The sequence below is a fragment of the Mesoplodon mirus genome (genome assembly GCF_964341445.2).
Source record: "Mesoplodon mirus genome assembly, chromosome: 18".
NCBI classification, from domain to species: domain Eukaryota; kingdom Metazoa; phylum Chordata; class Mammalia; order Artiodactyla; family Ziphiidae; genus Mesoplodon; species Mesoplodon mirus.
This window is the reverse complement of record NC_138994.1, coordinates 12,618,292-12,639,997: the sequence shown is the minus strand read 5'-3', so window position 1 is coordinate 12,639,997 and position 21,706 is coordinate 12,618,292. Positions and strand designations below refer to the sequence as shown.

The following is a 21,706-nucleotide window of genomic DNA, read 5'->3' as shown; positions in this document are numbered from 1 at the left end:
ATCTTCACAGTGGACAGAGTTCAGCATCTCCATTTAGCCTTGTATCCGCCCCCACCACCCCCGGTTTGCTAGAGGCAGCGGAAAGACGCAGGTCCAGCACCACCGCTTCACAGGTGCCTCGCGCTCCCGACGGCGACACGTGCTCCCGACCCGCCGCGCGTGCGCACTGCCGCCCCGCCGGGCCTACGTGACGCCTCTCGGGGTGAAAATGGCGGCGGGGCGGCGCCGTCTCGGCCGGCCCGAGCCCGGAGCGGAGCGCGCGTCTGGCGCCAAGCTGACGCGCCCGAACACCCTGGGAACGATCTCGGGCCGTCCCTTTGGGACGGTGAGCTAGCTCGCCCAGAGCCGCCATCAGACCCTCACGCCGCGGAAACCCACCGGGGAACCGGCAGCGGTCTTCGCGGGGGTCCCGCCCGCTCCGCCCCGCGTGCTCCTATTGGCTCCAGGGCCTGACCCGCCCCTTTCCCGCGGTCTCATTGGCCTAGGCAGAGCCCTGAAGCGTGGAGCCGCACCGCCCTCTACGCGCTCCTGTTGGTTCAGGCTTGTGGCTCGCTCGCTCCCGGAGCTTTCATTGGTCGAGCGGAGCGTCGAGGGGTGGGGCCGCGTCGGAGCGAAGACAACAAAGGGTGGCGGGCAGCGGGAGGCGGGCGGTGGTGAATGCGTCTCGCGGTGCTCCGCTCAGGCCGCGCACCCGGACCTGCCAGCCCCGCTCCAGATGAAGTGTGAGCACTGCACGCGGAAGGTGGGCTTCGCGCGCTCGGGCCGGGGCAGGGTCCGGGGCAGGGTCCGGGGCCGGGAGGAGCCTACGCTCGTAGAGCCCAGGCCCTCGGGGGCGTCGGGAGCCTGGCAGCTCCGAGCGCCTCTGCCTCCGCGTTGTCGCTGACAGAACCTCCGGGCGCCGGCCCGCAGCTGCCGTTCTCGGGGGTGGAGGCCGCTGAGGGTGGGCCACCCGCGCGTCCGGTTCCCGCTCCCGTCTCCTGGAGGCGGCGTGACGTCGGGGCGCATGTTTATCCTTTCAAAGTACCTTGGAAGCCAAAAACCACCAGACAAACCGACCAACCTTTGCTACCAGTCAGGGCACTTATAGCAGACACCATCCTTGGTGTGAATTAGCGATACGGTGATAAACAGTGTTTTTAGGGGGCTTTATGCTACCTAAAAACTTTCGTGCTTACAGTAACGAAAACGATACAGAAGTGCAGGAAGGAAACGGGCTGGGCCTTCTGCTACCTGGGTAACCACGGTAACTGTGATAGCGTTACCCACTTACTTCTAGGCTGTGATGCACGGGGGGGTTTCTGTTTGTTTTTTCAAAATTGGATCGTATCATAAATATTATTCCATCACTTGCTCTTTCTTTCACTCAACGTTATATAGGAGATACCTTTTCGTAGCATTACACACAACCTTAGTTCGTTGTATTCCAAGTATACACATGTTCAGGTAGTCTGGCATTAATTTACCTGTCATGAGAGGCCACATTGCTTCTAGTTTTCATTTGCTGCAAACAATGCAGGTATAAAGGTGTGTATGGGTGTGTTTGTATGTCCACAATTATAAGTGCTTCTATTTCTGTAGAAAAGATTTTGAGACATGCGATGAATTCATCAACAAGTATGTATGTTTTTTTAAATTCACAGTCAGATTAAAAGTTGTTCTTTCATATGTTCCTTTGCCTTTTCAAGGAATGTAGTAAAAAAACAAAAACCGATGACCAAGAGAATGCATCAGTCGATGTACCAAGTCCAGCCCACGAGAATGGAGAGGCAAGTAGATTTTTCAGTTTTGTATCAGCCTGGAGTAAACAGCTGCTGCTGTTTTTTTCCTCTTTGGGGGCTCACATCACCAGATACATCATTGCTGTAAAAAAGAAAGAAGCAAGAAATGCAGGGGCTAAAAAGCCCCTGCCAGGGGCCAAACGTGCAGGTCAGTCAGTTGGAGGCACACGATCTTCAAGGTAAGAGTACGAAACAGTGTCTCTTCACAGAACACACCAAGCCAAGACATACCATGTTAGGGACAAAGAAAAATGTTGTCCTTGGCTGTTTATTAGAAATAGAGCTGTCATGTTTAAATCTTTTTTTTTTTTTTTTTTAGTGAAAAGTTCTATTCTGTAAGATGGGATTTTAGGTAGGTAATTTATAAAATAATTCAGATTTCCTGATTCTGTAAGTTTATTTTTCTAATGGTTTCTTCTCTCAGTTCTTGAGTTTTTAAGTTTTCCTTAGCTAGTAGTGACAGTTTACAATTACTGGGTACATACCCTGAGCTGGGCGCTAGAGAAAGTGCTTTATACATGTGATCTCATTTCATGCTCAGAATGAGCATTTCAAGTAAGCCCTACTGTTGTCCCCATTTTACAGAGAGGAGGATGCGGTACAGGGAGGTTAAGGTTATTTCTTCCCTTAAAAAGTACTGGTGCTGGTTTTAGAAATGGAGAATTGGCAACATGGAAGAAGCAAGCAGCAGGTTTCCTCTTTAGTTTAGGAGTCCTGATACAACATTGAGTCAGACAGGCTTTGATCTGGTTCTGTCATGTACCAGTGCTGATGTGTGCTCTGGTGACTGTAGGGCTTAGTGAGCAGCAGGGGATGAGACAAGCACCCAGGGCACTGAGGCAGAAGAGAGGCAGGGAGCACCTGGGGCCTTGCAGCCCCAGAGCACCTGGCCTGGGGCCTCCCACACCCACCCTCTGGCTACATCACCCTGGACAGACATCTAACCCTGGGAGCCCCAGTTTCCTTATCAGTGACATGGGGAGTTGGGTTACTTCTCTCCCAGGGCTGTGGTAGCCGGGAGATAATGTGTGTACATGGCTTAAGTGGGCGCCCTGCCAGCACAGTGGGCGGACCCCCTGATGGGAGGAGCCAGTCAGGAAAGTGGCTACTGGAGTGGGCCCTGAGGGGTGGTGAGAACTGAGGGTGGGGATGTAGGGATGGGGTGAAAGCTCATCAGGCACAGGGAAGGTGTTAAGGACAAGGAGATAGATTGGATGCATGTTTTAAGGCAGGTGGCTTAAGCTGACTAGAGTAGGGGAAGAATAGAAGGAAACTACTTGGGAGGCTGAGGGTGGTGAGGCCTGGGTGGGCCAGCCAGAGTGGCAGAAGCAGGAAAGGGGGCACGGCACAGGGAGCTGAGTGCAGTTTGAGCTGCATGGACACTGAGCTTTGCAGGATGTCAGTCTGGAGCTGGGGAGGGAGAGAGCTCCCTGGAGGCCGAGATTGGAGAGGTTGAGTAGGGGCCTGACGCTGCTCTGAGAAGTGAGGCTGATTGGAGAGAAGGGCCAATGGATAGGCTTCTGCAGAGAATGCCCGTGTTTAAGAGGCAGCAGGAGAAAGGGGAAGGACCGCAACAGGTGGAAAGGAACCAGGCCTGGCCCTTGAAAGCCTGCAGAAGGATGAGGATGACGGGGTGGCGTGTGGCTCGTAGGCTGGGAGGGAGCCCTGCTGCCCGCGGCGGCTCAGAGTGTGGTCCTGGGCGCCTCTGCAGGGGCAGTGGAGGCAGAGCTCTCAGTGCCGCTCAACAGTACCTATTAGGCACCAGCTGTGTGCCAAGCCATGTGCTCCAGACCCTTGGAGCAGCAGCTCTGGCCCCACCTGGGGGCTTGTTAGAAGTGCAAACCCTTGGGTCCTGTCCTTACCTCCTGAATGAGTATCTGCAACATAACAAGGTCCCAGAGTGAGCGTTGCACAGTGACACGGGCACATGGGGAGGAGGCAGGTGACAGTGTGCACTCCTATTCAGAGCTGCTGTGGACGGGAGGGCCACACCACCCCCACCCCAAGCCCTCTCTCACCAAATGTTTGAAAGAAAAACCAATGTACAACCATCAGGAGCTGTTGAAATGGCTCTAGTAGGCTTTAGAATATTCATATGTTCATCCACCAAATATTTATTGAGTGCCTTCTGTATACAGGAGATGTCAGAGAACAGAAGGGAATGAGACAAGGTTGCTCCCTCAGAGCTTGCATTTCAGGGAAAAGAGGCAACACATAGATGCCAGGGGGTGCTGTTCTGGCAGGTGTCTGCGAGGGTCCGAGGGGTGAGCCAGGCTCTCAGGGAGCATTTCCCTTGGAGACCCAGAGCAGGAAGGGCCAGAGTGGCTAGAGGTGAGAGCTGGGAGGAGTGACGGCGATGAGGGCCTACATCGGAGGTGTGGCTTGTGTTCTGGTGGACCTCTGCCTAGGGAGGGGGCTGCAGGGAGCAAGTGGGCGCAGGTGCAGCCAGGAGAAGACGAAGCAGCCAAGGGTTATTGTCTTGGCGTCTAAGGGAACAGAGTCACTGATGTGTGAGTGTGAGCGTCACAGCTCTGTGACGCGAGGGCCCTGTCGCCCACGGGTCAGCAGTGAAATACGTTAGTTGTAAGCCTCTCAGGGAGGCCAGTCTGTGGGCTTATCCATGGGAGGCTTCTGTGGGGAGCCGTGGGACTGGGCGAGCTCAACGGCGAGTGCAGAGCAGGCCAAAGCAGGAGCCCCCAGTGGCAGCAGGGAGAGGCGTGGGGGCAGAAGCCCAGAAGTGTAGCTCTCCTCCTGCCACATTTGACGGTGCTGGCCCGCTCCCCGCACATTGCCATCCGTGGGACCCTGGTACCATGGTGTCTGCAGCACCTGGAGCTCCAGGCCTGGCCTGGATGTCTCAGGGATTTTGCACCAGTTTTCTGTATTATGCTTGTGCTGTTACTTTTTCTGAAGAAGCAAGTATTAAAGAGATTTTGTTGAAGAATCAAGCCAGAACATCATCTTTCTTTCGTAGAAAGGAGAATTCCATAAATTGGCTGATGCCAAGATATTTCTGAGTGACTGCCTGGCCTGTGACAGCTGTGTGTCTGCAGAGGAAGGAGTCCAGGTTTCCCAGCAGAACGCCAAGGACTTCTTCCGAGTTCTGAACCTTAACAAGGTACGGCATCCCGGGCGCTTTCTGGCGCCAGAGGTGGGCGGAGGTCAAGGTGAGGCATGAAGCCTCTGCTGGGGCTTGGGGAGTGCATCTTGGCCCTGGCTCTGTGTCCCTTGCTGTAGTTGACCCTCTCCATAGCCCTGTCAGAACAAAACCGCACCCACAGTCACACTCCCTCATTGATGTGGACAGCAGCTATGGCCGGCACCACCGACCAGGCTCCCCTGGCTTGGGGGAGGCCTCTGAGTGCTTGGTCACGGGATGGTGTGGTGGCTCAGCTGCTGCCACTCTGCCTCTGGGGCGTTCTCAGGGGCAGGGCTTCTGTCCTTACAGGCTCTGTGACCTGGGGCAGGGCTGTGGTCCTTCAGCTCATCCCTGCAGACTCAGACTCCCTGTACAGACGGAACTACTCAATGTCACTTGTATTCCAGTAGTGACAGGAAGACAGGTGAAGGGGAAAGACAGGAAACGCAGAGGCAGATGAGGCTGTAAAGCACATCTCTCTTTGCCCTCACTCTGGCCTGGGGTGTTTGTGCTCTCACAGCTGCTTCCCAGGAAGTGTGTGTACCGGCTCTACACACCTTGCTGGGCGCTTTGGCCCATGTGAGGCCCAGGTTTTTTCCTAGGTGTACGGACTGCAGGTAACAAATTTTATCTTTTCCAGTCTGTGTATATCTTATTTCTTCTTCTGATGGTATTGTCTAGGACCTTTAAATCAACCTGAAATAACAGTAGTGATAAAAATAGTACTAATGTCAGGACTTCCCTGGCGGTCCAGTGGTTGAGGCTCCACACTCCCAATGCAGGGCTCGCAGGTTCAATCCCTGGTCGGGGAACTAAGATCCCACATGCCCCGTGTGGCGTGGCCAATTAAAAAAATAATGATAATAAAATTAAATTTAAAAAGATAGTCCTAATGTCTTGTTTCAGACTTTAGTGGAAATGCTGGTAAGGTTTCACTATTAAATAGATGTTTGCAGAATCTTTTACTATTAAAGAGATGTAGATACTCATACCAATCAGCATTTTGGCTGTAGAAAATTGGTACCCAAGTCAAACTAGCATAAAAAGGAAATGCTTAGTTATTTCATGAAACTGAAAGCGTAGAAGTGGGAGAGGTTGGGGGTTTGGCAGAGTGAGTGAGTCGGGGCTGTCATCAGGAAAAAGCAGTTTCTATTTCCCTGCTGCCCTCGGCTCTGGGCTCAGGCTGTTGCCCTCTTGGTCATAAATCGGCTCCCTCAGAGGAGGTGATATTTGAGTGAGAATGAAGTGAGGAGTGCGCCCTCGCAATTCCCTGGGCAGGGTGTCAGAGGGGCAGGAAGTGCCGAGTCGCTCCTGAAGCTGGGGACAGACTGCCCTCTGCTCTTCCTGCTCCAGTAGCATTTGAAACTTGCACCCCCTTGTTCCTGCTTCCAAATTTATATTAGGGTGCTGCTGGTCACAAACCACAGAAACCATGCCTGGATGGCTTGGGCATCATAGGAGTTTGTGAGGGAGCTGGAGGTCAGTGTGTGCCAGCTTGGCGCCCTGATGGATTTGTTGGGTGTGGGCTTCCCAGGCGTCACATGAAGGTGAAATCCCATCCAGAGGAGACAGGCAGCCTCAGCGTTGTCTCGCCTGAGCTTCGAGGCAGGGGCATGGGGACAGGACCAGACTGTCCTGTCTGTGACCAGTCCACAGGTAGACTGTGGTGGAAGGTGACCACTGTACGCCTCTGTCCAGGTTTCCGCTTTTCCTCATTTGCAGACAGTGTCTGACCTGAACAGTCTCTGTCATGATAATCCTGCATCTTCTCTCCTCTAATCCCATGTCAAGGGATCCCACTGCTGACTTTCTAATGCCCGACATGCTTGCTCATGCTGCTCCCCTGGGTTATATCCTGTGTGTCCGTGATGAATCAGCACGCTTCTAAACTCAATTTGTTCATATTTTTCTAGGGATTTCTTGAACTGCCAGCATCTAGTTTTGGATTCAGCGTGTGATAGCCTGGTTTCACGCTTGTTTGTTTGGTATTTATTAAAGACTTCACAGAAAATGAGGATCATCTACTACTTAAAAATTTGCTAAAATTTGCCACTAAGTGACCTGGGCTTGAGGTCTCTTGGGGACAGACCTCAGGGCCCCATTTTCATTGTTATGGGTCATTTCAGTTATTTACAGTCCAATATTGTACATAACTTTTATTTTTCCTTTAAATGTATCCATTTTCTCCAGATGGTTGCATTTATGTGTAATATCGCTGTATATATTTCTGATTTAATATTGTTCTTAAAGTCGATAAAACCCCCTGGAATGTCTCCTCCTCTGCATTCTCGTTTTTTTCTCCTTTTTCTTTGTGCTGGCCAGTGCCTTGTATATTTTATTAGTTTTTCCGTAGGGCATCTGTTCCAGTCTGTTTGTTCCAGACTTTTCGTGAAGGTGTCTTACTTTCGCTCCCTGTGTCGTCACCACGTGTACAATGTTCTTCTCTGTTTCTCTAGAAACGTGACACCTCAAGGCACAAGGTGCTGGCAGTGTCGGTATGTCCTCAGTCTCTGCCTTATTTTGCTGCTAAATTCAGCCTCAGTGTGACCGATGCATCCAGAAGACTCTGTGGCTTCCTCAAAAGTCTTGGTGAGGTGCCTTTTGATATTATTTATAGCACATAAGTTTGATTTAACTTGAATTTATAACTTGAGTTTTTAACGGCCCTTTTAATCTCTAGAGTTCAATTTTCAAGGGCACAGGATAGGTAAGAGCTTCCATGAGAGTTTTGTGGAACATAAGAGGACCGTCTCTCTGACCCATGCATGGTAGGCTGGTGTCACTTACCCTCTTGCCATGCAGATGGGTGTTGTATTACGGCCGGGGATGGCCCCTCCGGGAACAGCAAATGGCCATCTTAGGGCACGTAGCTGGGGACACCTGGGACCCACGCTTGCCCAGCAGTGTTGAGTTGCCTGGCTCATAGTGGTTACAGAGGGCGTTTATTTGAAAGAGAATCACATCTACAATGATTGGCATCTGGTTTCCCAGGAAGCTCTCTGAAGATCAGAGCAGGAAGGGAATGGGCTATGTCCTTTGTGTGAAGAGTGAAAGGTCAGTACACGAGGACTCACAGGTGAACGAATACTAGAGTAATACTGCCTCAAACAGCGATAAGAATGCTTCTGTCTTGCCTGTCATGTCAGACTAGAACTTCCCCTCCAACCCAGAGTGTCCTACAGGTGGGCTCAGAAGAGGAGAACTTGAGCCATTTGCCAAATAAGAGTTTTTACTGTTCCTCAATGGATTTTTAAAGATGTAAACGCATTGGGATTACTAATAAGATGACACGTAGACTCAATGTCCTCGCACTGGTCTGCCTGCCTCACCGCTCTGTGTTGCTTTCCCCGCGGAGCTGTTTCTCGGTGCAGTGCCTGCCACAACCAAAACTAAGGCTGCAGCTACCAGCGTGGACTCCTTAAGTTGTCCTTTATGCTTTTAATCTTAAAAAGCCTGAGGTTAGCTTACTTTTACCAGAGATCAAAGTTATTAGATGCTCTGTCTTCTCATAGTGAAAGGCCCTATTTTTAGGGGGGGATTTTTAAAAAATAAATAATTGGGCATTATATGTTAATATTGATAAAGAAAATATATCCACAGTGAAACTGATATTTTTAAGGTAACTCTTTAAGGTGACACAATATTTATAATATTTCTTTTTTTAAATTATTTTTTATAAATTTATTTTTATTTTTGGCTGCATTGGGTCTTCGTTGCTGCGCGTGGTCTTTCTCTAGTTGCGGCGAGTGGGGCTACTCTTCGTTGTGGTGCGCGGGCTTCTCATTGCAGTGGCTTCTCTTGTTGCAGAGCACGGGCTCTAGGCACACGGGCTTCATTAGTTGTGGCACATGGGCTCAGTAGTTGTGGCTCGTGGGCTCTAGAGCGCAGGCTCAGTAGTTGTGGCACACGGGCTTCATTGCTTCTCGGCATGTGGGATCTTCCTCAACCAGGGATCGAACCTGTGTCCCCTGCATTGGCAGGCGGATTCTTAACTAGTGCTCCACCAGGGAAGTCCCAATAATATTTCTTTTTAAGAATAACTGGCTGCTTTTAAGGTTTAGACCAGCTGCAGATATTAAAATTACTTGCTTGCTTTATTTTATTGTAATTATCGAAAGCACATTCTTTTGTCTTAGGTTTATTTTCCAATATTAAGAACTTATTTGCAGTAACATGGATGGACTTGGAGGGTATTATGCTAAGTGAGTTAAGTCAGACAGAGAAAGACAAATACTGTGTGATATTTCTTATATGTGGAATCTAAAAAAATATAATAAGCTAGTGAATATAACAAAACAGAAGCAGGCTCACAGATACAGAGAACAAACTAGTGGTTACCAGTGAGGAGAGGGAAGGCGGGAGGGACACTATAAGGGTGGGGGATAAAGAGGTACAAACTATTAGGTATAAAATAAACTGCAAGGATATATCGTACAACACAGAGAATATAGCAAAAAAAAATTTGTTTTTTGGCCACACCACGTGGCTTGCAGGATCCCTGACCAGGGATTGAACCCGGGCCATGGCAGTGAGAGCGCTGAGTCCTAACCACTGGACCACCAGGGAATTCTCTATAGCAAATATTTTATAATAACTACAAATGGAGCATAACCTTTAAAATATGTGAACCACTATATCATACACCTGTATATAATACTGTATATCAACTATACTTCAGTTTTAAAAAAAAAATATTAAGAAAAAGAAAGCTAGTTAAAAATCAACATAATAAAGGTATGCTCAGCCAGTTTACTCATTTTGTTTATTTTAAAGATATCAAAGACCATTACAGACTGGAATTTAATTTAGCCAGTGAATTGGAAGAGAATACCGCTGGTACCTTGTAAAATTCCATTAATTTACATATGGAGTACGGTAAGGTGTTTGTGTACATGTAGAGGGGAAAAGAGGAAGCAGGAGAGAGAATATATATGTTTTATTGTGAAAAATGATACGTGCTGTTGTTTGAAAGAATAAAGGTCACAGTCTCCTACTTCAGCAGCTAGCGATGCTTGTGGAGTCTGCCCTTTCAGTTTGTCGCTGACACTCCAGACCCTGAGAATAGATCCCACATTCTGTGATATGGAGCCGAATGCGCCTCTCTTCCCTGCAGGGGTGCATTATGTCTTCGATACAACAATCGCTGCAGATTTCAGCATCCTGGAGAGTCAAAAAGAATTTGTGCGTCGATTCCGCCAGCACAGTGAGGAAGAGCCCACGTTACCCATGCTGACCTCTGCCTGTCCTGGTGAGCACAGGGCCTGCGGCTGGGCCTCTGGGTGCCTGAAGCACCTTTTCACATCAGTCTGCGTTTGGGGGCAGGCCTAGGCAGTGGATGAGGTCAGGGGGTCAGTGGGTCTTGGGGAGTAGTTTGAGCCTTGAGTAGTTTTACATCGACCAACATATTTATTAAAAGTATGACATATTTCAAATGTCCAAACAGTTGTAGATAACATGGATCTTTTGCCAGCTTAAACAGAAGTTACATAATAAAAAATATTTCTTTACATTAATACTAGATTCCATCCTGGAGCACTTTTTAAAACAGTCTTTAATTAGTTTTATTATATAGAGCTTGGTGCCTGAGGTAGAGAAATTTTATCACAGGTTTTTTAATTCTGCAGAAATAGAAAGTTTTGGAATAAGAAAATGTTTAAAGATGATGCATAAGGGAAGGGAGGAAGTGCTGTACTGGTAAGTGACATTTAGTGAAAAAATTATTTCTAAATAAATCAGGTCTGTGAGAGCCCAGGTATGGTCTACATAATCTTAGGTTTTTGTTCACGTTTCTATTTTCAGTTTACCCCTCCTCCCCCACCATGGTTCCAAATTTTTCTAGCATTTTACATGTCACCCATCAATCATTAGGATTACGATTTAATAAAGTCGAATGTTGACATTATGGTGGCTTAGAATTTGGAAATACTTTCCACCCACTCGTAAAACCATGGAAAGGAAATTTGCCATCTGTCCAAGAGGCCCATGGGTTGATTCATTAACTGAGTGATGTTGTTCAGCGGCCCGCGGGCCGGCGAGAGGTGATCAGCATCAGGTGGGGCTTATTTCCAGTGTGTAGGTTGTCCTCCTGGAAAGGTGACCCCCCACATGGATGCTCCCAGCTCTCCAGGCGTGTCAGGCAGTTTCTGTATCCAGAGTCTATGTATAAACTGACTCTAAATGCACACTTTGCTGGACTGTGGTGTCCACTTCTGCATTTACGTCCTTATAGGTGTTTTCGCAGCTGCTTAGGAGTAGGTATGCACAGCTGACGTCTTGGAGAACCACCTGGCTCTCCAAGGGCACTGCAGAGATACCCCTGCCCCTGGGATCCCCGCACCGGATCCTTGTGGGGCCCTCACTCAGTGCCACACAGCCACTCACTGTGGCTCATTCCCACCCATCCAAGGAAGAGGCAGTATAAAATGACCCGAGCTTGGCCCGTGCCCCCAGGGCAGTGGTTCCAGACTTCCCATTCCACGTTCCTGTCAGCAGGATCACAGGAATTCCCGTGCTGTCCTGACACCAAACCTTCAGATAGCGATGGATTCCTTATGTGGGAGGCCCTGTTGGGATGGAGCCTGGGACAGAAACCTCCACTCCTAGAAGGAACTAGCCCTGCTGACCTGGGTAGTAAGCAGGTGGTTGATTCCTGCAGAAAGCAATGGGCCCTCTGTCCTTGGAGTGAGTGCAGCGCTGGTGGAGACCTGGGCTGTCTGCTGTTGCTGCAGACCAGCCACTCGCCCTCCTCCAGCGTGGTGTTTGCAGCATTTGGTGGTCTCCTTGAGCTGCTCAGGGCTGTTTACTCATGGGTTTGGAGCTTCTCCAAGTTTTCTTCCTAGATAATGATGCATTTTCCTTCGGGAGCTCTTCGTAGCTAAGCCAGTCAAAACTGTAACTGTTGTTCAGGTTTATGCCACCTCTCAAATTCAGGGAGATGAGGTGAGATCTGGTTCGGACCTAACCCTTTTGTAGAATTTGGTGCTGACGTTTTGCTTCCCTGTGACAACTTAGGGAAATTAAAACAACACCAAGTCAGATGATTTGACCTGGCACGCAGAATCAGGCTATAGGTAGTCCTGGACTGACTTGTCAAGCTTCTGCACACAGGGTCCCTATGTCCCAGTCGTGCTTCCTCAGACTGGAGGGCAGCACATCCAGGCCGGGATAGGGACATCTGGGCAGGCCCTTGCTGCCCACAAGCCGATGGAGCACCACCTTGCCGATGTACCTTTGCCCCGTGGGGGTGGATGGGAGAGGAGGTACTGAGCTGCTCAGCTCTGGACATGCTCACGGGCCTTGGGCTGTGTGATATCCCGCCAAGAGCACTCATTGAGCTGAAGTGTGGGAAGTAATCTCTCCAACCCAGCAGAGTGTCTGGAGAGCGGGAACCTTGTGCCAGGCACTTCTCTGAGCAGGTTCCCTTTCTGCCTTCAGAGAGGGTCACTGAGAAGAGGTGGGTAGTCTGACAGGGTGGGATTTGGGTGCCCTATCCACACCCATGCTGCCACCAAGTTGGGGGGCCAGCGGGGCTTACCAAGCCCCATGCCGGTGCTGGTAGCAAGTTCTGATCAGGGGTGCCCATGAGAAAGTGCTAGCCTGTCTGGTCTCCGGTGCCAGGTGCTGCGGACCCTGTGACCCGGTTCCTCTTCCTCATCCCTGTTTGGTCCTCTTCCCCGGCCCGGCCAGGAGGTTCTCCGGGGCCCTGGCTCCTACCGCCTGCTGTCCTGCCTGATCTTGTGCGAGGCCTTCACAGCACGTAGCACACTCGCCCGCAGCATGGAGCTGGGGTCTGCCTGAGAGCCGAGTCTGCAGGTGCGGGCACTGGCGCTGAGACCAGGGTGCACAGGGGCCTTACAAAGCCAGACCTGTGGTGGGAGTGGCCTTGGGCCCGCAAACGCTCAACGACCTTTGATAGTTTTTCTTTTTTCTTTTTACTTATTTATTTATTGGCCGTGCCATGCAGCTTGTGGGATCCTAGTTCCCCAACTAGGGATTGAACCTGGGGCCCCAGCAGTGAAAGTGCTAAGTACTAACCACTGAACCACCAGGGAATTCCCTAGTTTTTCTTTTTCAATGTGAACCATTCCATGTACATGTGCAGAGGCTAGGAACGAGGGGAGCCATCCTCCAGCAGCATTTCTCTTAGGGGCTTCTGCTGGTGACCATGAACATTTCCTGAGTATGCTCAGGCCTGCAAGCAGGTGATGGCTGTGGTTTGCGTTTGTTCAGGTGGGATTGGCTGGTGCTTGCTGTTCCTCCTTCCGGGAGTGGGCATGGGGAGGTGGCTGCCCCAGGGTTCTGGTGGGCAGCTTGTCTCCAGGCTTCCTCGCCCCCGCTCCCCCACTGACACCCCTTTCATGGTGCTGTGGTGTGCACACCAGACGCTCTCCTCACCAGGTCGTGCCCAGCGGGAGAAGGGAGCAGGCTGTTGCTCCTGCAGGTTGAGCTGCTGGCTGTTTGGTCCGCTGACCTTTCTGACCTGCAGTCCACCCCGGAATGTGTGGAAGCGGCGGTGTACTCACAAGGCATTGTGGGAGTCAGCGACTCGGGGGAAGTGCTAAGGGCTGTGCTGGGCACGCCATGGGCACGCTGCAGGTTGTGCTGCTTATTGTGTGTTGCTTGGGGAGTGTGGGTTTCTCATATTTCATTGTCCTAAAAGTGGGCAGTTACTGGGCTGTTAATTTCCAATAGGTGAGTGAAGCTGGGTAGGCCTGGTGACCAGTGGCTCCTGTCTGAGCTGTGGCCACCCATCCTGGCTATGAGAACAACTTTGTAGCTGGCAAGGTGGAGCTGGAACCAAGCCGCCCAGGCCGCCACCTCGTAGCTGCTCCTCCAAGGCTTGTTCTCGATTTGGGGAGACCTGCTACCCCAGCTCTTACCTTCCTCTTGCTCTGTTCTCTCTGGTCTGGGGCCGAGGGAGGCGCGCATTCCCGGCACCCTCCGGTCTTGTGGCAAACGCACCTGGGATTCCCGTGGCCAAGCCGCTGAGGAGAGGCGGCCTGGTCAGAGGGAGCCTGTCACGCACTCCTGAAAGAAGACGTGTCCTGCTCTACGCCGGGTGAGGCAGCCACGAGGAGCTGACACGGGGCCCTTCCCTCCTCAGGCTGGGTCCGATACGCTGAGCGGGTGCTAGGTCACCCTGTCACCCCCCACCTCTGCACTGCCAAGTCTCCCCAGCAGATTATGGGATCCCTGGTGAAGGACTACTTTGCCAGACGGCAGGTAAGCCAGCCTCTTCCTGAAGGGCAGCATGCAAGTCAGGCGACGAGCTTCCCTGTGAGGACAGGTGCTGATGGGCACTGAGGGCGAGCGAGGGAGGGCAGGGGAGGTTCCACCGGGTGTGCAAGGTGGTCTCAGCCCCAGGCCCTGCTGATTGAGGGGGCATCGAGACACCTGGTCACTCAGCTTCCAGCTTCTGGCATTGCCACCAATTCCTGCTCAGCCAGGGGCACGGAGAGGGGCGGCCTGGTCTCTTGGGAAGCATCTGGAAAGTCTGCGGGGAAAATGGCTGGGCGTTCATTTACAGTCCAGCAGCGGCTTGTTGTCACGATGTTTGGTCACCATGTGCATAGTTCAGGGGAAACAGGCCAGCTTCTGGCTTCTCCCTGTGAATGTCCAGGCAGCAGGTCTTGAGCGCCGTGGGTGGGCTTGGGGGTGCTGCGGCTCAGGAACTTGGTCTGTGGGAGCCGGGGCTTGGACCCCGAGAAAGCACCAGGCCTGCTCCCTTGCGGCATGTTCTGGCTCCAGCGCATTAAGCTGCCCCCTCCCTTCTGCATGGCCCCCAACATGGATTTGCTTTTCCTGCACAGAACCTGTCCCCAGACAAGATTTTCCATGTCATTGTGGCCCCTTGCTATGACAAGAAGCTGGAGGCCCTTCAGGAAGATGTTCTCACGGCCTCGAGGGGTTCCCGGGGCACTGACTGCGTGCTAACCTCAGGTGAGGGTGGGGCCTCGGGAAAGGCAGCAGGGGGAGGCCAGCCCCGCGGCCGGTGCATGTCCACGGTGAGGGCCTGACACACAACCACACTGGGGACACTGAAGCTTCGTCCTTCAGAGCAAAGCAGAAAGCACATGTGTGACCGGGGACATTGCTGGGGGACTCCTCATGGAGGCCCTGCCCCTGGACTTGTGCAGAGAGCCCGCACCACCTTCTCAGTGTTGGGATAGGAGTGATTCCCTGGAATCCTCAAGAGCCATTCAGAATGCTGCCATCAGTTGAGGGGTAGATTAAGTCTTTACTGAAGCCCAGGTGGGTGTACTTCAAATGGCCTTGAAAACAGGTCCCTATGGCATGGAGGCAGAGTGGCTGACTCTCTGGCAACCTCCGAGGACAGTGGGTCCCCTGACCAGGAACTCCCCACATGGAAGCCCGTGGAAAGGTGCCCACCGCACAGGCTCCTATGGCGGTGATGGGGGTGAGTGGGGTGGGAGAGCCTCAGCCACAGCCCTCTGCTCACCTTAGATGATGGGTTTTCCTAAGAAGCACACTCGGGCATCTTTTCTTTGAATACAGTAGATTTTACTCTTTTTCACAGATGTTCAGTCTTCTCACACACACCTGACACCACAGCAGTTGGTTCAGGATACACCCTTAGTGTTAAGGGTTTCTTTAGGATCCCTTGTGCAAAGGGAGATACAAAAGTGGTCCTGATTTTCGATCGGTCTTGTTGCAAATAACTGTCATCCTATCCACATGAAAGCTTTCCACTCAGGAAACAAAAACACCGGGAGACGTTTGTAGAAGCCCCCGTTTCAGGGGCAGAAGGAGGAATTAGACTCTTCCCTGGCATTTCATCAGTGTTACTTTGCATCTGTTGCCTGTGACAGGCGTGATGACCAAGGTCATTGTAACCTAGAATGTCCTCCGGGGGAAGGAGGTGACACCGGGAGCAGCTCCTGAGGAAATGTGGGCCATGTCCTGTCATGGCATCTTATGTTGCTTCTTTGTCTGTAGGTGAAGTCACTCAGATGATGGAACAAAATGACCTCTCGGTGAGAGACGCTGCTCTGGACACTCTGTAAGTGGCTTTGCAGGGAGGGGCACCCTTGCACCTTGGGGGCCTCCTGTGTGACCTTGTGACCTCTGCCAGGCGCATGTCCCAAGGCCTCCCTCCTTTACAGTGAGGCCACGTGCCACACTGAGGCATGGGTGTGGTGAGGCCCCTGGTCTGGGGGACCATTCCCTTTGTTGCCCCACTGCGTACGACCCTTGGCTCTGAATAGAGCACGCGCAGCACCATGGAGTGGACACCAGCACCCCCCACTCCTGAACTTCACATGTTCCTGACGTTACACCTGGACTTATGGGGGATGGGGGGGCACCTTCAGACACAGAGTGGCTCCCTCAGGTCCCTTTGCCCAAGAGCAGCAGACTGCGTTTCTGCCATCAGTGGTGACCCCAACCACTGACCGCACTCCTGCTGCATCCTGTTCCCCAGAGTGCACACAGCCTGCAAGAGCACGCGAGGGCCACAGGGCACACACGGGCTGCGCAGCAGATCCTTCCGGCAGTGATGTCAGGCCCACGTGTGGCCCTGGTGTGGAAGGCGGACTGTAAGCATAGGATGTAAGCGACTGGTGTGCCTGTGGCCAGAACCCGTGCTTGGGCCCAGGCTGACCCAGAGGCCTTGTCCTCACTGGGCACAGACGGTGTGCCCTCTCAAGTGGCCCTCAGATGCCTAGTTCTCGTGCCCCGAGTTGTGAGGTTCTAAGGGTCATACCTTGACACACATGCAGCCAGAGGAAAGGAATCATTTGGGTAGTAGTGGGCGCGCCTGCACCTGCAGGCTTCACGTCAGCCAGTGAAACCCAACACAGATGAGGTTTTTGCCCAAAGTCTAAATACTTGTAAAGGTTTTCGCGACCTTGGATCATAAAACTTAGGGAGTTGGATTTAACTCTTGCTGTCGCTTTTCCTGCCTGGTGAGGTTTGGAGATATGAAGGAAGAGGAGGTTAGGCGCCATGACGGAGCCAGCTCCGACGGATACCTGGCGCACATCTTCAGACATGCGGCCAAGGAGCTGTTCAACGAGGACGTGGGGGAGGTCACCTACCGCGCCCTGAGGTGCGTGGGGCTGGGGTGGCCTCTGTCTGTCTTCCTTTGTGGTCAGCGCTGCCTGTCAGGTGTAAATTCTATAAATAGGACCCCCGCCCCGCAAAGCCATCTGCAGGTCCGGGAGGGAGGTCCTATTTATAGAATTTACACCAGTCGAGATCGAAAGGCCTTTTATGTGTTATTCACAGACTTTTAAATTTTGCTGACACTCCAAACTTAGATTGGAAATAATCCTCAAACCACAGAGGAAGGACCCTACAGATCAAAGTCTGTGTTGTTGATTTTATAGGAACAAAGACTTCCAGGAGGTCACCCTCGAGAAGAGCGGGGAGGTTCTCTTGCGCTTTGCTGCTGCTTATGGCTTTCGAAACATCCAGAACGTGGTCCTAAAGCTGAAGAAGGGCAAGTTCCCGTACCACTTTGTGGAGGTCCTCGCCTGTGCCGGGGGTAAGACTCAGGGGCCCAGGCTGAGCTGGGCACCTCTGAGCCCTGTAGGAAACGGGCCCAATTGGCCACCCCCAGCCTCACTCAGCTCCAAGGGCTTTGTGGGAGTGTGGATGCTGCCCTGGTGGTTGTGGTGTGATGGTCCCTCTCCTTCCCTCACACGCACATATTGGAAAGTGCAGGCTGGGAGATGTCACCTTGGAAAACCTCTTGGGGACATGGTCCCAGAAGAGAGTTGCTTGGGTGGCACCAGCTGAGAGCCGGCTCGTGTGGCAGCTGGTGTCGAGAACACTGAGACTGCCTGGTAGCTTGAATGGCCCCTACTTCCTCAAGCCAGGTTTGTCAGTGAGTGATGGGAGAGGCCCGTGTGATGGATGGAGGCCCATGAGAGGGGGTAGGGGTCCCGCAAGAGGACCTGCTGGTGGAGTCGGGCAGGAGGGAAGCGTGCGGGCCCCATGGCCCATCAGGCCCCTTGGTGGTGATAGAGCCAACTCAGGGGGTCGGGGATGTCTGTGCCATTCTGGGGTGGGGGGTGCCCACAAGATACGCAGGTGGAAATACCTGGGCGGGGGGATGCGGATCCAGGTGCGAGATGGGCTCAGGGAGAGGAGGCCCCAGTGCGGGTAGCTGAGGGCAGAGAGGCGAGCGCTGGCCATGGGGGATGGGCAGCCTTGGAGACCTCACTCCAGGGACCAGGACATGGAGGGCAGATCCCATGGTCTGAGCGGAGGAGTGGACAGGAGATGAGGACGAGGAGGCAGCGGGGGAGCTATGGGCTTGAGGGGTCCATGCAGGCCCTCCAGGAAAGGCACCCCGATCCGGGTAGAGGCTCAGCAGGACTCACTTGTGCCCTGTAGTTAGGGCATCAGCTGGGGGAGCAGGAGCTGGGATCTGAGGAGAGAGAAGCAGGCCCCTGGGGAAGTGAGATGTGAGGTCCAGAGGGCAGCTGTTGGGTGCAGCCAAGGGATAAGTGGAGGGAAGTTTGGAAATTTGCTGCAGGTTCTTTTATTTTTATTTTCATGTTTTTATTTATTTATTTGGCTGTGCCGGGTCTTAGTTGTGGCATGCAGGATCTTTGTTGCTGCATGTGGGATCTTTTAGTTGCGGCATGCTGGATCTTAAGTTGCAGGCACGTGGGATCTTTAGTTGCGGCATGCGAACTCTTAGTTGTGGCATGTGGGATCTAGTTCCCTGACCAGGGATCAAACCCAGGCCCCCTGCATTGGGAGCGCGGAGTCTTAACCATTGGACCACCAGGGAAGTCCTGCTGCAAGTTCTCTTAAATGAATTTTTATCTTACAAGTCATGACATCATCTAACACGTTTGAAAATAAGTAGCATCAATACGTAGGAGGCATGTTCTTTATTCAGGCCGAGGTGTTAGGCTCATGGGTCTCCATCCACCGTCCCCACCCCGTGCAGCCCAGATGTGGATGCACACACTATGTAGACACCGGTGATTTAGCTGTTCATTAATAATTTCTGTGCTCTCCTGGTTTTGATAAATTTCAAGAGAAACTAGCCACTCACTTCTAAAAGGTTGGCAAGTTATTTCGGCTTTAGATAAAAACATTTCATGGGTAATGTAAATAGGAGAGAATAGGAAGCACCAGGGACTGTGAGCCTGTGACCGGGGTCTTGGGGCCCAAGGTCCAGCTCCAGGCTCTGGCCACAAGACACTGCACACTGCTGTCATTCCTCTCTCTTCCAGAACCACCGTCCCTTTAAGATGAAAGGCAGGGGACTTCCCTGGTGGTCCAGCAGTTAAGACTCGTGCTTCCACTGCTGGGGGCGAGGGTTCGATCCCTGGCCAGGAAACTAAGATCCCACATGCCATGTAGTGCGGCCAAAAAAAAAAAAAAAGTGAAAGGAGGGAAAGAGTAAGTTCCCTTTGTTTTTCAGGGTGCCTTAACGGCAGAGGCCAAGCCCAGACCGAGGATGGGTGCGTGGACAAGGCCCTGCTGCAGAAGATGAAAGGCATCTACGCTGACATCCCTGTGCGGCTCCCGGAGACCAGTGCCCATGTGCAGGAGCTGTACCAGGAATGGCTGGATGGCACTGACTCCCCCCGAGTCCAGGAAGCCCTGCATACCGCGTACCAGGGCCCAGGGCATCCTGCTAACAGCCGAGACATCAAGTGGTGAACGTCGAGGAGGCTGGGAGTCAGGCCTGTCAGCTGCCTGAGGATGGAGGAGCTGCCACGTGTGGGTATCAGAGACACTGGAAGAAAACAGCTCAGCTTTTCTCTTATTACTTTGGTTTTTCAGAATTCTCTGCTACCCCCATTTGTCAGCAGCCCCCTCCCTCAGTTTGATGAGGTGCTATCTTCGTAATATATATGTGATTGGAATATTTTAACGTGAGAGAAGGGTGCCCCAATTTGAGTTTCCTTTAAGACTGAAAAATTCCAAAGAACAAGAATGGAGGCAGAGTACTGTCTTCTGGGCTTAATGAAAATCCAGGAAGGGTCCTGTGAACAGCTAAGACCCCAGGAGTTCTGATTCACATGCCTCAGAGAGATTTGATGTGGAAATGACAGGAAGCGGGCAGGATGCGGGGGTCTGTGGTCTGCCCAGTTGGCTCTTATTTTTACCCACTTATTTTATTCTTAAAAATGTTTTTGCCGGGCTTCCCTGGTGGCGCAGTGGTTGAGAGTCCACCTGCCAATGCAGGGGACACGGGTTCGTGCCCCGGTCCGGGAAGATCCCACATACCGCGGAGCAGCTGGGCCCGTGAGCCATGGCCGCTGAGCCTGCGGTTCATGTTTTTGCCAGAATGTGAATGAACTGCATCCTTTAGGAATCGGGGCTCATAAATATGAATCTGGATTTTCAGCTTTTCTGGAGAAAAAGTTCTGGCAACAGTGGGCCACGTTCCTCACTGCTGTAGTGTCCAGAGTGCAGTAACAGCCGCCTCCTGGGACCAGACCCTCTAACTGTGGCCCTGCAGGCTCTGGCAACTTATGTCCCAAACTCACGCTTTCACATTCAGTCTTTAAGTGAACTCACCTTGAGGCAGAGGGAGGCCTGCGAAGGATGACAGGTGTTACAGATGGAAGGATGGAGAGGCAGCTGCCCTGCTCAGGCTAGGCTGTGTGGTCGGCAGTCAGCCTCCTCCATCCTTCCTTGGGTGGGGTCAGGCAGGTGACGGCCCTTCTGACCCTGAACTTGGATGAGGCAGCTTCTTGATGGTCCAGCCTCTCCTCGTTCTCCTCCCCGGTGTCCTACCCACACACCGTGGGCCTGGCTCGTCCATGAGGCTTGGTGAAGCCTCCATGGTTCCTGACAGGACTCCCCCACCTGGCATGTAGTGCTCACGTGAGCTCGCCTTAAAGAAAGGTGGAAGAGAGCAGTTTACCCACAAACAGAAAGGGCTAGCAAAGAATTGGAAATTATGGAATCATGGAACTCCATGTCAGGGCTCATCCTGTGAAACAAAGATGTCTGTGGATAGGCCTCCAGTTCGTTGTTCAAAGCACTTGAATTTTGTTATCATGGGTGGTGACGTTCTTCTTGGATCCCTCAGTGCTGTAAAGCCTGGGCTGTTAGATTTCCTTCATCTACTCTATGTTGTATTGTGCCTGTATACCTATCTGGGTTGACAACTGGATATAATGTGTGAAATTGTATATTTTTTGCTTTCAACCTATATACAATTGGGTTTCTATCCTCTACAGTAACTGATTATGGAATAAACACTTGAAGAGTGTCTGAGTGTGGAGAGTGCATGAACCAGATGCTGACTCCCCAGCCAGGGGCCTGCGTGTGCCCTCCCTCACCAGCCCCACCCAGGCAACTCCCTCGTGCTTTGGGAGCCAGCACCAGCCTGGAGCAGGGGAGCGTCTTTGCCCGAAGCCCTCCTCGGGCCAGGGATGCCAGGAGTCGGGTGGGGCTGCTCTTCTTGCTTCGAAAGCCACCTCTTCCAGCTACAACAAAAACACCCCTGGGCCAGGCCCCAGGCTGGGGGCGGGTGGGGGGGGCTTTCGTTCGCACATGTGGTGTCAGGTCCTACCTGCAGCTGACCTTTGGTTACACCCGCATGAGAGGAAAGTGGAATGAGGGTTGGTTTTCCTTCAGTATAACTCAGGTGGTACGAGCAGTCACGGTGAGGGGTGGTGCCACGATCGGCAGGGGGTGTCTGCTAGTGAGCAGTGCTATCCTGGCATGAGGCGAACAGAATAGGTCCAGATTCGTGTCACTCCCAGCAGCTGCCCTGCAGGAGTGCTGTTGTCTGAGTCCTGGTGCCACTGACACCTCCAGCGGACCGTGATCATGTCCTGTGGGTGTG

The 21,706-nt window shown here is 52.3% G+C and overlaps 1 protein-coding gene across 2 annotated transcripts; it reads left to right on the top strand.

The window, feature by feature from the left end:
• The first annotated feature begins 600 nt into the window (after nucleotides 1–600).
• On the top strand, nucleotides 601–21,127 carry NARF (nuclear prelamin A recognition factor). 2 transcript variants are annotated; one of them, XM_082603029.1, is made up of 11 exons: nucleotides 601–742; nucleotides 1,686–1,770; nucleotides 4,757–4,896; nucleotides 7,374–7,506; nucleotides 10,031–10,165; nucleotides 14,021–14,139; nucleotides 14,727–14,856; nucleotides 15,874–15,937; nucleotides 16,847–16,984; nucleotides 17,265–17,422; nucleotides 19,322–21,127. In XM_082603029.1, the coding sequence occupies exons 1-11, from the start codon at nucleotides 716–718 to the stop codon at nucleotides 19,561–19,563; spliced, it is 1,371 nt and encodes a 456-aa protein (XP_082459155.1). In that variant the 5' UTR covers nucleotides 601–715; the 3' UTR covers nucleotides 19,564–21,127. The 2 variants fall into 2 exon arrangements, with proteins under 2 accessions (XP_082459155.1, XP_082459154.1); XM_082603028.1 differs by having other exon boundaries at nucleotides 602–742; nucleotides 1,686–1,766; nucleotides 4,753–4,896.
• The last annotated feature ends 579 nt before the right edge of the window (nucleotides 21,128–21,706 follow it).